This window comes from Equus przewalskii, chromosome 23 (genome assembly GCF_037783145.1).
Source record: "Equus przewalskii isolate Varuska chromosome 23, EquPr2, whole genome shotgun sequence".
Taxonomy (NCBI): Eukaryota; Metazoa; Chordata; class Mammalia; order Perissodactyla; family Equidae; genus Equus; species Equus przewalskii.
The window spans coordinates 8255849-8270046 of record NC_091853.1 but is presented as its reverse complement, the minus strand read 5'-3'; the positions used below and the strand labels follow the sequence as shown (position 1 = coordinate 8270046).

Below are 14198 nucleotides of genomic sequence, written 5' to 3'. Positions count from 1 at the left end.
AGAAAACTGGGCTGAGATGTGGTGAAATCATAGGTCCATCCATTTTCCATTTCATCCAACCATGCAAATGCTCCTCCATTTTCATAACATGGAATTTTATATATCCACCTTTGGAGAAAAGTGCCAACGCCAATCCTAGTAAGGACACCTCTGCCCTCAGGACACAAGTCTAAACTAGTACTTCACAATGTGACAAGAGACTTCTCTGATCCAGTTTTAACAAAGGATTTATTTAGCGATCCCCCAAAAGCAAAATTCAGAAAATAACCCCCCTCACTGCAAGAACAGTTCTATAATAAAACATTGTCAGTCCTCCTCGCCTCTCCCCAGGGCGTGCCCCTTCCCTGTGCACATCAGCAGAGAGCAGCCTGACCTGGGAAATACCGTGTGAAAGGCAGTGTCATATTGCTGGCACCTTCTGGTTCACCTCCCTAGCAGACACATGGAGCCTTTTCTGCAGCCTCCCTCTTTGGATAAAAAATTATTGAAAAATTTTCTTTATAGCAAAATTTTTCAAGACCTCCCCACTCCCAACTTCAGTTATCTCCTGGAAAAGTTCAGAATTGAAGTTTTTTCCCCAGCGGTGATTAAAACACTGAATACTGAAAATCAATTGCGTTACTCTAAGTTCCTGAATTATATACTTAGTCATCTACAGAAGAAGTTGAACCTCAAGTTCCGTTGCTCCCCAAAACGGGTAACAGAAGAGAGGATTTGATGAGAACAGCTGAAAAATTTATAACCATTCTATGATGGAGCAAAGCAGGCTTTTTCAACCTCGCTGACTGTACCCTGCAGAGATCCAACAGATTTGAGTCTCAGATATAGAATATATTTCAGAGAGAGACAGCAGAGTGCTAAGATATATGAACAGAATAGAATGCTGGTGGAGGCACAGAGTAAAGAATCCCAAGAAACTTTTAGTGCCATTTTCATTTAATAAGCCAGCAGTAGAGCAACCTTAAGACCTCAGCTGTGATCGCACCAGGATGTTTTTATGAAATTGCTCAGGAGAACAGGACTGGCAGCTGAGATCCTCCGGCTCACTGTGCTAAGCGAGCAGCTCCAGCCCCAGCTCCTTGCAGAGACCTATGGCTGTGGGGTGTAGCGGAGGTATTTTTTGCCAGATGGGAGCTCTTTGGTGAAGACTCCTTTAGGGAAAAGTTTTTTGGCTTCCTCTTCAGGGATGGTTGGAAGGACCATCACGCTATCTCCATCCTATGGAAAGACATTGAGAATGGTGAAATTCAATCTTTCAGTGAAGCCTAAACGCAAGGAGTAACTTTAGCAAAGTAGCTCTAGGTGCTAAGGAGAATAATCAAGTATTCTTTAACCTCTCCCCTCCGAGGAGTTTTGTTTTCACAACTTGATCTTTGACACTTCAGTGAGGGAAGTACTTCCCCATCTTAATAAGAAATAGTCCTATTTTAAACCCAGTAACCACTTGCCACCACACTTTTTAAAATTGTAATTCTAAGCCCTTCCCATGGGCTGTGAGGCCCTGCAGGACTGAATCCTGCTTCCTCTCTCATCCCTGGTCCCCCAGCCCAGCTCCTGCTGCTGCTTTTCCAGGCGCTGGCTCTCCTTCTCTCCCTCCAACACACCACGCTCACTTTTAGGTAAAGCCCCTTAACTGCTCCTTCTGCCTACGTGCTGTGCTCTTCCTTCACAAACATGCAGGACTTGGTCCCTTGCTTTCTTCATGTCGTTCCCCAAGGTTCCCTAAGAGAAAAGGCTTCCTCAACAATCCCTCCCACTGCTGTGCATCCATTCTCCCCACCTCTGCTTGATTATTCTGTCGCCAACTAATATGGTATGAACTGGCTTCCTGTTTGTCTCTACCCACTGGAATGTAAGCTCTGTGAGGGGAGGGACTTTGTATCATTCACTGCTATACCCTTTCACAGTGCCCAGTGTCTGGGCTCAATAAACATATGTTTAATGAGTGGATACAGAATTTAAGTGATTTGCCTGTCAGAAAAAACAAAGGTACAAAACGTGGTATTCAGGTTTTGTATTTTAAAAATGTAGCAACATTAAGATACTCTTGTGATATTATCCATGTCGGACATATTATAGAAGTCTTAGAGATTCAGTTTATGAATAAGTTCCAGAGAATTCTACATGGGTTTAAAAGACTGAAGCTTCAGCGAAATTAAATGCTTCATGATATTAACATACCAAATAGTTGTATAGCTGTGACTTAAGTAGCCAATCAAGGTTTTGCTATAAATATTTTGCCATTAGGCAAAGGTTAGGGGTTTAAAAGAATCCTTTTATTAGGAAAAGGAATCATTCTCACCAATTAATTTGTCCAAATAATCTAAAGGTAGAAAGCAATATAGGGAGATTGTTTTTCATATGAAAAGTGTTAAAGATCCTAAAAATGGGCTCTCAGCAAATCTTAACTCAGCCAGGAGAAAAAAATCCTCCCAGCGTACTTGTAGGACAGAAACACAGCCCCAGGTAACATAGACCCTGAGGGCAGCCATTCAGAGCTGGCCTGCAAGGCCTATGGGGTATCTGCCCTTTTTAATTAACATCTTTACCTTCCAATCAACGGGGGTAGCAACCCTCTTCTCTGCTGTCAGCTGGAGAGAGATAACTACTCTGAGAATCTCATCAAAGTTCCTGCCAGTGGTAGCTGGGTAGAGGATAGACAGCTTCAGTTTTTTATCAGGACCAAAAATAAACACCTGCAAAGCACACAGAAGCATAAACAGAAAGAGTTCTTTGAGTGTTTTTGATATTAAAGCCTCTCAGAAAGCTCTTCAGTCATTAAAAATGTTCAAGGGTGAAAAACAAAACAATGACAAATGCCCCTTGGGCACCGCCCCCCCCCCCCCCCCCCCCCGCCTCCCTCATAATCTGGAAAGATACACTAAACTGTTAATCTGGGTGGCTGGAATATAGATAATTTTCTTCTCCATGTTATTCTTCTAAACTTAGAAGGGAATTATACTTGGTTCTGCTGTCCCAGTAAGAAAAACTGATATGCAAATTGAATCCAGCAAGGCCTCAGGAAGGTACTATGTTAATTAGGGATGACTATCATAAAAAATAATACTAATGGGAGTTGATACTGGTGCTCACATAGTTGTACATTTTTGCAGACGAAGGACTAAGTCTGTTCTCTAGTGGGTAAGGACAGGACAAATAGGAATTCAAAACCAGAGCTGACTTATGAAGAAGGACATGAGCCATCACTTTAAAGAGAGGGCTGTCAGGAGAGCTAGAGAAAAGATTTCTCAATTCTAGATGACATTTTTAGGAACTACTTATTTTTCTGTAGATTTCCAAAAGCTTTAGATTAAGCAGTTTAAAAATTTGGGTGAAAATTTGACTTTGCATCATAATTTAGATAATCAATGAGATTGCCACCAATGTAGTTATTTCCTAACTGGAGATATTCTCCTTTTTCCTCTAGTTGGTCCAAGCATTTACTTGGACATAGAGCCTGGCCAGTCATGATGGCTGGATTTCTACATAATGGATTTCTACAACTCACCACACGAGCTGTCACAGGCATGCCCTTTTCGTCCTTCTCTGCTGGGTCCAGCATGCCCAACAGGATGGCAAGGTCTCGATTCTTATCATCAATGATGGGAAAAGGTAATGTTTCTTTGGGTTCATCACCATTGTAAGCATTGATATCCTGAAAAGCAAGTGAAAGGGGAAAGAGAAATCTAAACCAGGCACATCCTCTGAATTCAATCAGTGAACAGCCAACATCTTGCAAGACAGGGAAGAGGACCACAATCATCATAATTTTCTCTAAGCAATTTTAATAAGAAAATAAACGAACAAACACTCCTCATCTCAATTGTTCGTTGACAGGAATAATAGTAGGGTATAGTACTTAGATTATAACCATAGACACTTTTCATGCCCAAGTCTCTTAAAATTTGGCATGCTTTTACTGGTCTGAGAAAGTAGCATGAAACTCTTTAAAGGCTGAATAATAGAGTCAGATCCCAATCCAAGGTGGCTGTGGGGACCCAAATGCTGTAAAAACCCATCAGAAACAATGGGTTCATTGAGTTTCTCACACTTAGAAATAATACCACATGCCAAGATAATCCTATACATCTGGTCCCTGCCTCAAAAGCATCCTGACTCAGACATTAAGCTACTGTAAGACAGGTCAAGAAATAAAACTTAAAGCGAACATAAGAATGGAGAGTTGAATGTATACTTCAAGGACAAGTCAAAGGCAAATCTCTTACAGGTGAAAAGGCAGAGGTAAATTTACAGTAGGGTGAAATCCACACAGAAAAAAAGAAGCATTTCAAGTCTAACTAAAGGATAACAATGTACTCACCTCCTCTCTCTACCGCTTCTCCTCCCCTAGTAAAACTTCATTCATTCATTCTTTTCTACTTTTCCTATCCCTGGAAGTTTTGGGGGGGGGAGGAATCTAGCTTCATTGTTTCATGTAGCATTAATGCAGCACTTGGTAAGAAAAGATGAGTAAGACGTGGAATACAGATAAGTAAGACACTGTCAGGTGTCTGAAGGTTTCTGCCTTCAAAGGAACTTCTAATTTGGTTAGATGATTCCCATATGATGCAGCAGCAAACACAGGGCTGCAATACATAAATGTGAGATTGCAAATACTGAAGTATACCAACAGCCTCATTTGTAGGACTGCCGAGTTAGCAAAGGCTTCAAGAAAGGGGTATGACTTCTACCTGGGCCCTCGAGGGATGGATAAGATTTTTACAGGGAAAAAGCAGGCACTCTAGGGAGAGGGAGCAATATTAACGAAACCCGTAGGCAAGTCTGAGCATAACCTATTGACTAAAGAATGTGGAACTTATCTTGGTAGTTTTAGGAAGTAATGGAAAAGAGGATTCAAAGATGAAATAAGATCTATTGAAAGTAAAACAGGAGTTGATAGCATAGCAGATACAGAACCCTTATGGATTTCTCAACAGAGAGGAGACAGGATAAAAGTGACATTGATGAACTTTGAAATGGATAACAACACAGTTTAACACCTTCCTTAATTTTATCATCTTAACTTCCCTTCTGCTGTCACTGGCTGCCTATCACGTTACCATGACTAAACAATAATCAATATGGTTTCATGCCATGGCACTTGAGGTTTCCTCTATAATCAGTCGTACGTCAAAGTCTGGGCACTACTTCTGACAGTTGGAACTTGTTTCCTATTCAACGCAATCACAATTTTGAAAACTTCTAAGGCAGAAGCTCATGAGTTAAAATGAACCTGGGTATGCTCCTATTCTTTAAAAAGTATACACTCCTCCTTCAGTGACCTGTAGTTTCAATTACCACGAAGCAGTAATTCTCAACCCTGCCACTTGCATAATAGGCATTACATTACACCCACGAACACCAAAGAACCATGTTTTGGCTTTATTCTATCTTGAGTCAGCCTAATTCCTTCTCCCTATCATCTAGTATCAAAAAGAGCACTGGTGTGAGGTTCAAATGACATAGCCATCATTTTCTAGGACAGCAATCTTGAGTAAGTCCCTCCAACTCTCTGAGTGAAATGCCCTTCCCTTTTCTCCTATACGTGATTCTTCTAATATCAGAGACTTAGGGTTAATAGGTATGAAATGGCCAAGGGACGCAGCCCAGGTGGCCAAGTCACAAGTCAGTACTACATCTTATATTCAGTTGCATGTGAAGTGTTTGACATAGTGCCTAACACACAGTGGGCCTCCCTCAAAAGTTACCTATCATTACTTAGTAGCACACTGTAGCAAAGACATTAAAATATTCTCAAGTTAAGTTTAGACCACCATATTTATTGTCCAAGTAAATCCTTTTGTTGAAAGTAGACAATTCCTTCAGTACGTTCATTCAACAAATACAGCCCAACCACTCGGGATGTACTGAGTACTGAGCCCTGTTCTTTCAGTGTGCAAAACAGGAGTCTGCCCTCCTGAGCCTCCACTCCGGTGCGGAGACACAAACAAATGAGCAATATGCAGAGTATTTTAGACGGTGACAAGTGTTAAGAAGAAAAATTAATCAGAGGGCCATGGGGAGGGTGGAGGGAGTCATAATTTTAGATAAGGAGGCCAAGGAAAGCCTTGATGAGGTGTCATTTGAATTGAGACCTGAAAGAGGTGAGGGTAAGCCACCAAGATAACTGGGGAAAGAGTCTTCCAAATAAGATGTGGGATATATTTGGAAGGCAGAGCAGACAAGTTTGCTCATGAATCAGACACGTGGTGTGGAAAAACAAGAGGAGTTAAGGATGGCTCCTGGATTTTTGACCTGAACAACTACAAAAACGTGACTGTCATTAGCTGAGATAGTAAGACCTTGGGATTAAGAATAGGAGCCAGTTTTAGACATACTAGGTTTGAGATGATGGGACAACCCCGGGGAGATGCCGAGCAGCGAGAGGTTGTACCAACTTGGAAGCCAGGAGAGTCCGGCCTAGAGATGGAAACTTGGGAATTGCAGCATACAGATGTTAGTGGATGTGCTCACCAAGGGAAAGAGCACAGATAAAGAGAGAAGAGGTCCAAGAAATGAGCCTAGAGCAACTTTAGCATCAATTAGGAGTTGGGAGATGATGAAACTCAGTCTGAGCATGAGCAGGAACAGCTACAGATGTGGTGTTCTGGAAGCCAAGAGAGGAAAATATTTCAGGATATACAGTGATCACGTGGGTTGAAGGCTGCTGGTAGGCCAAGAGAGATGAGGGCTGAGAACAAACCTTTGGATTTAGCAAGTTGTGGAGGTCCCTGTCCACTCCAAGTCAGGTTTTCAAATAATCAGTAAAGTTTGAATCTGAGGTTTACTTATACCTTCACTTCAAAAAATCTAAGCTGCTCTCTGTAATTTATAACTTGATCTACAACCTCGAAGCACATGCCAACTGGTACTATACCTTGCTCCAGGCAAGATGGTCTTCAACACTGTCTATTGAGAGAGCAATCATCTTAACGTTCCTCTTGGCAAATTCTGGTGCCAGCTTTGCAGCTCTGCCAAGCTCCGTGGTGCACACCGGGGTAAAGTCCCGAGGGTGGGAGAAGAGAATGCCCCATCTGAAATGAGGAACAGAAAAGTCACAACTGCATGAAGAGGTTCTCACCAATTTCATGTTGAATGAGAAGTCACAAATCCTAGAGCAAAAATGACTTCTTTTTTAAATGAATGCTTATAAAGAGAATTACTTTTAAGCTTTTCTATTGAAGAATCCTTTTTGATCTTTTTACCTCCAGAAAAGCCTATGTTTAAAGCCCAATTCAATCAAAGATGAAATTTAACATGATAAATCTTTAAAAAGACTATAATTTTAGGGTGTTGTCTCTTTTAATAACTATAGAGCCACCCTGACTCCTTTTCAGCTAATAAAATTTGTGCACTCAAACCAAGTAGCTTATTGAAATAACTTATTTTCCTTCTTACCCTCTTCTACAATTTTTTCTAAGCACAGAGACCTGACATTCAGCTCCAATAAGGATGTCCCAATATGCCCTGAATTCAAACAAATCCCTGACTGCAATAATAAGTAGATTATGTAATCTGAAATAAATAGGCTTCTATCCTTTTATATGTAAAATTAAAGTTGACAATCGGCTTCTCTGAAATGAATGAGTATAAAATCTTTTGTAAAACTATTTTACTGATCTAACCTGCCAAACAGGACACCCAACACTTGTACCCTGGCAAACAACAGCACTTTAAGAGTTTTACCCATCTCTTCATTTGCAGTTTTTTTTTCTTCTTGCTTCAGACCAAGTAGGTAGAAAACTGACAGCCTAATGTAGATTTCTAGAACTACAGATTCTTAGGAAATACTAATATGTAAATGATCATTGCCTAAGGTTAAACTTGTATAGATTTTAAGCATGTTTCAAGTGAAGAGTGACCAAGAACCTTTAGAGTACCATTTGCTTTTCCTTGGCAACAGAAATTACTCTTCCAACTGAAAAGGAAAATTTCACACTCAGTTTTCCACATTCCCGTGGATTTACATTAAAGCAGGATCCTAAACTAGTAGAATACTAAATCCACTCTAGATGCCAAGCTGACCTCTATTAAGTTTGCCGTTTCCTGAAGTACGAAGAACAAAGCAGAGACAAGGGTACCTCCCTCTGCCGCTCAACTATCTCCCAAAGCTTCAGGAAAGGAAAAGACCTTCTTATACACAAAGGGTGGAGGGCCTATGGCAAGACTGGGAAGAGAGAGGTAATATTTTTAGGACTGTGGAGGGGTGTGGGAGGTTTACTTTTTTATAAAGGGCAATGAGGGACATACATCTTTTGAAACAAACAGTCCAGCTGTGAGTAAAATCTAGGCCTTAGATTCTATGGAAAATATCTCAGTGTCAGATGGGATGTAAGAGAAAGTCTCCATAAGTTGAGGAAAAATGACCAGTGCATTTCTTCCCATATTGTTGAAGGGGTGATGAATTAGATCCTGAGTCAAGAGCCTGCTTGGCTGACTCATGCTGAGGCACTTGCTTTTAAGCCATTTCACATCCTCCCCCCACTCCAAAGCCAAACCCCGTTTACCACAAGCTAGGAGGAGGATAAACTCTGAGAATGTCCTACTATGGCCTCCTTTCCCCTCTAGGTCTCCCTACTACTTCCTGCTCTTAAGAGTAATTCAGTTACATTATCCCATTTCCTTCCTTCCTCATTTTCAAAAGACAAAGGTTTCCTCCTTTAAGGGAAAGGTCCCCACTCACTAACCCCCAGAAAACACATTTTGTTTGGTGAAGATGTCCTATGAAGAAGCTGCTTCTACCACATCTGTACGGAAACAGTGACCAGGCTCCATACACTCACCAAATGCAGCCCCTAAACCCCTTAGTTGTTCCCAATTGTCAGGGGTAGGGTAGACACCTGTAATGTTTGAAATTATTTTGGTTCTTTCTCCAAAAAAACACCTGGAACAAAAACTGACAGTGAATTGAGATCACATACACAATGGAGTTTGGAAAAATTATATTAGGCAAAAACCCATGAATTATAACGATATAAAGGACTCAAACTTCTTTTCCTGAAGTTCGGGAATACTATCCCACGCCTGACTCGAGGCAGACTTGCATATTATTTGTTTATAGATGCAGACATTTTTCTCATCTTCCCTCTGGTGTCTCCCTGAGAAGGTACCACGTTTAACCAGATCAAGACAGATTTAGAGGTCAATAAACAATGACACTACAAAAACCCCCAATAGTAGGGTTAGCTTAAATATTAAATAGTTACAGCATTTATAAGTATTGCTATAGTAAATATGCCTGATGTTAATATTTATCTTTAATCCACACAACCTAAGAGTTCTGGTAAGATTTTGTTTTATGGGGGTGAGGGCTGTGGGTGGAAATGGGAAGGAACATACTCTGAATACCCCGTGGGTTTTTGCAGAAATACTCTACTTAGAATTCCGAGTATGAGACCGGCCTTAGTCTGTATTTCTGAAGTCTTTTCCTGACTTTAAGGTCTGAATGTTCCATTTCTCATCCCTTTTCTAGTCTAGTCCTCTCTTTCACAAAGCTTAGCTTTTCCATTCATCAGTGGCTGGAAAATGGACTTAAGGGATTGGGTAAGCCTAAGGGTATAAGAATCTCTCCCAGGTTCTTTGTGTAGCCCTGTCAAATCACTGATTAAGCTCATAAACTTCCTTCTCTCTCTGTCTACAAATATATATACCCGGATACTGTATATAAAAAGGATACAAACCCCGGGGGGAACTACTAACCCTTATAATACCACAGTGTAGTGGGGCCACTGAAACTTCAGAATCACAGGATAACTAGACACATCTGGGATGTTTCAGATGAAGACTAAGCAACTTAAAGTCTGCTGATTCAGGAGCTGTTAGAAGCAGGGCGGCAGCAATTTACTCCTAGTTTTAAAGGAATGACTGGCCAGCCAGATCATGGGTCACCAATTTGGTTACCACCACTAGCAAGGCTACGTGCTGCTGGAAGCAACGCAGGAGGGGGAGGGGACAACGAAGGGCACAATGGGAAACAAAAGGTCTCAAAGTGGGGAGGCACACGTGTCCTGGTGCCCGCAGTGGCCTACCCTGGCAAGAACAGGTCACTGCAACTGAACAACCCCAGAAAGCCCTTCTCTCAAAGCGTTGCAACTTCTGGAATGAAGGACACATCTATATACACAGTGGTCTTGTTTCCTCCCAAAGCTGTTACCAAATCATATCCCGGCCACTGGAGGAGGGTCTGGACAAAAAAGTCTTTCAGTCACTTATTTAGCAGCTGGTGGTTTTAAATTTTACGTCTTGTGCCAAGAGGCCGGCAAATGCCACTGCAGCAAGCAGAGAACCCTTAGATAACACGCTGGGCCCTCGCCGAACCTTCAGCCAGCAGCAGTGTCCTCTGACGCTGGCCTAATACACTCATCTTTCCCAGGGAGCAAATTCCAGAACGGAGGCAGGGAGGGAGGTGCGACCCTGGGCACGAGTCCCGGGAAGTGACCGCCGATGCCTCCCGGCTCCTGCCCCCACCGGGCTTCGGCCTGACCACGCTCTTGGCACAGTTGACCAAACTGAGTTAAAGAACAACAAACCCTCCTTCGCACCGGCCTCGCATTCCTGAGAGCCGCGGGAAGCCCCTTCGTTCCCCTCCCCTTCCCGCCCGGGGCCTGCCCCGCCACCGGGAGGCAGGGGGAGCCAGCGGCCGGCGCACGGTGGGCCGGAGGGTCGCCGGGCTGGGCAGGCGCCACCCGCCGAGAAGCACGTGCAGGAACCGGTGCGAGAAGAGGCGGGCGCGGCCAGGAGGGGGCTGAGCCGTGAGCGGGGCGAAAGGGAGAGGAAATAGGGAAGGCACCTAGAGTCCGGGCGTACCCCGAGGCCAGGGCCTGGCTACGAGGTGGCCACTTACGAGTCTCCCAGGTAGTCGTGGAAACGGATGCGGCCGACAGTAGTATTGGCCTCGAAGTTGGGAGCCTCGTCCCCGAGAAGCAGACCTCCGGGCATGGCGGCAGCAGAAAGGTCTGGCGAAGTAGGTGCCGGCGGCAGCGGGGCCGCTGGGCTGCGGGGGGCGGGACGCAGGCGGGGTGGGCGGGGCCAAAGGCGGAGCCTGGGTGGGGGGGCAGCGGTGGAGGCGAGGGGGCGTGGCAGGGGCGTGGCAGGGGCGGGGCCGCGCCCGGCGCGGGCGGGAGCGAGCGTCTGCAGCCGGCGGGAGCGAGGGCGGGCCTCAGACCTGCCCCGGACTTGCGGGTACCAACGTGTATCTCGCCTGACTTGAAGTCCCCCCTCCCCCAGGAGGCTTGTGGGTGCCCAGGGTTTGACCCTGCAGTGCGTTTGGGCTTTGGAGGAGAAAGGAAGCGGAACGCAGTACTAACTGGAACCCGAGGCAGAGAATTGTGGGGGCGGTCAGGCTCCGGCTGCCCTGGGGAGCAGCCCGGGGCCGCGGGGACCCTCCTGCGCACCCGCCCCCGCTCCCGACGGGGGGTCGGGCGACCCCTCCGCTCCCTCCTCTGTCACTGTGAGCCTTTGAACTCCTGACCGCCGCAGTCAGCCTAGCCATTCTGAACTCACTGTACCGGAGGATGTGGCAAGGCCGAGACATGTAGGGCGCCTTACGTTAGAGGAAGTGGCTTATTGCAACAAAAATTCCAACACTCAAGTCAGTCAGTGCTTGGGTAGTGTGACCAAACGTGTATTCCACTCCCCCTTTCAGGGTTTATTATGAACCATAAAATATTCAACACAATTATCCTGAAATCTAAATATAAATTTTAAAAACATACTTATTGTGATCTGTGTGCAAGTCAACTCGGCCGCATGAGGAGGTGGGAAGTTTAGATTTCGCTTTTTTGCTTTCTATGCGCCAAGCACGAGGTGGACAAGATGACTGTTCTCTTGGAGATTTCATTCCAATGGAGAGACATAATTAAACAAGAAAATGTTAGATAACAGTAACTCCTATTCCGAGAAATAAAATAAGATTATGTGCTAGAGGTGTGCCTGGGGTGCTGCTTTGGACTGGATGGTCTGGTCTGGGAAAGCCTGCGGGAGGATGTGGGTTAATACATATACAGTGCCTAGTAAGTGCTCTGGAAATGGTAGCTATTACTTGGATGACGATAGTGGTTGCTGCAATAACTCTTGCTTTGCCGACCATGTGCTAGGCACTGTACCAGGCCTGGTGATACAGTCGAGGGATACGGTTCCTTCTCTTACAGGGAAGGCAGAGTACACGCAGTTATGATAAAAATGTAGGCTGATTGCTGGTGCGGGGATGGTGCCAAATGGTTGGAGTTTAGAAGTTGGGAAAAATCCTCAGAATGGAGCTCCTCAGACTTAAGGAAAGCACATGGCAGTGTTAAGAGAAGTGACTCGCACACTGAGATTTCAGTTTCCGTCATAGTAATGTTTTCAGGTGTGTGCGTGTGTGTGTGTGCGTGTGTGTGTGTGTGCGTGCATGCTAATCATGTTTACTCGGTTCTCCTCTGAGGCACTTGCGTTAAGATTACTGGGGAAATTTCTAGCTACTCTAGAAAACTCTGCAAAGCTGCTGTAATTTAATCTCTAAACTAATTTCATCCCACACTTTGGTTTTAAAAGCACTTTGTCTTAACTCCCTTGTAGGGGAGAAAGAGAAGAAGAGGGAAAGGACTGTGGTTTGACCTTAAGGTACTATTAATAATGTTGTGGAGATAGGCTGGAAAACACAGATGTGCTGCAGATATAGAGAGAAAATACAGAAACAGATTATTGCTCTCTATAAAAGGCGTAATTATAGAACTGTCATTGTAAATTAAGAAAATGTAATAAAGTAAGAAAACTGCTTGTTAGAATATACAGTGCCAGAGATGGTGCCCTGGCAATCCTCTTACACCCTGCTAACTTGTTGGCTTTAGCCTTTGCAGCGTTTTAAATTCTTTTGAATTAGCTGTTAACATTTAAAAAATATTAGTTTTCACAAAAATATCTGGATTTCTGTCTTCTGAAGAGTCAGAAAATCTAGCCACATGGGGCCTGTGCTCCACCTGGCAAACAGTGGCTGGAGAGTAGCCTTCTAAAAGTGCATATGTTCCCTATTTATTCAGAAGCTCTCCCACCACGTACTGACATTAAGTGTCTATTGTCCTTTTAACCCCACTCTTGCACCATTATTTTTCTTAAGGTAGAATTATGGGGAAAATGAATCCTATTCTATTGTATCCCCATCTCTCAAAATTGTGAAAATGAAAGGTTTACTTAGGGTCATATATTTCAAAGAGGAAGAAGACAGAGCATATTTCTTTGTAAAGGTAAAGAATGTCCCCAAATACTTGATATGCAGACAAAGACAGAAGAACACAGTCTCTCCTGCCTGACCCTTGTACATAGTTGAGTTTAACCTCTCTAATACAGGAAGGTGAGTGCTCTGTGGACAGAGCCCCATTCCAGAGGGAAAATGGTAAAGCTCTTTTCCAAAGGGCTAGCAAGAAGTGCCATAGGAAAGGTGGAAAGGAGGAGGGCCAAGGGCAGCATTCCAGGGGGAGACCAGAAGGTGGAAATGTGAGATCTAGGCTCAGGCAGGATTGATGTGACCGAGAGAGTGGAGGCTCTGATATCAGAAAAAAGGTTTTCAGGCAGCTATCAGGGTTGGGGAGAGCCTTGAAGTCCTTAGAATTTACTCCCGAGTGTCAGGAAGGAAGAGATTTGTGGGGGTTTTCAGAGAGCTATGACTCTTGGCTGGTTGATGGTCTTTTCTGCCTTACTGCTTTTCGCAGGTTGAAGGAAAAGGTGAAGAGGTTGGCAATGGCCCTTTGAAAGAACAACAGTACATTGTGATGTCTCTCTCTGTCTCACTAGGTTGTGAACTCCTAAAGGTTTGACCATATTTTCTGGATAAATGTTTGTGATCTGGTGGACATAGTGGGCGTGGGGCTAGATTGCACAGAGTATTAGAGAAGCATTTGGCTACGTTCCTGCAGCCACAACAGCAAAGGCTCTTGTCTGCCTCCAGCTGGAATAGAAGAGCGATGTGTCCCTAGTTATAATTGTTGCTAGGTAAAAATTCTTATGTATGTGGGAGGAGATATATAAAACTTGAAATTAATGTTAGGAAGGTGGAGTTATGTTTTAAAAAGAATTCTTATAAGCTTTCTTGTTAAATTTGATTGTCTTTTCAAAAAAAAAAAAAAAGAAGAAAGAAAGAGGGCTGGAGCCCAGGAAACTACCTATTGATCAGAGCAGTGCTGTCAGCCTGCTTTGTGAGTGGGGCTGGTAAACTCTCCACTGTT

The 14198-nt window shown here is 43.9% G+C and overlaps 1 protein-coding gene across 1 annotated transcript; it reads right to left on the bottom strand.

The window, feature by feature from the left end:
• Positions 1-209: 209 nt before the first annotated feature.
• PRDX6 (peroxiredoxin 6) lies at positions 210-11422 on the bottom strand. The gene is made up of 5 exons (XM_008511093.2): positions 10844-11422; positions 6878-7034; positions 3509-3655; positions 2550-2696; positions 210-1218 (listed from the first exon to the last, which is right to left on the bottom strand). Exons 1-5 carry the CDS (start codon positions 10936-10938, stop codon positions 1090-1092), a joined length of 675 nt encoding a protein of 224 aa, XP_008509315.1. The 5' UTR covers positions 10939-11422; the 3' UTR covers positions 210-1089.
• Between the last annotated feature and the right edge of the window lie 2776 nt (positions 11423-14198).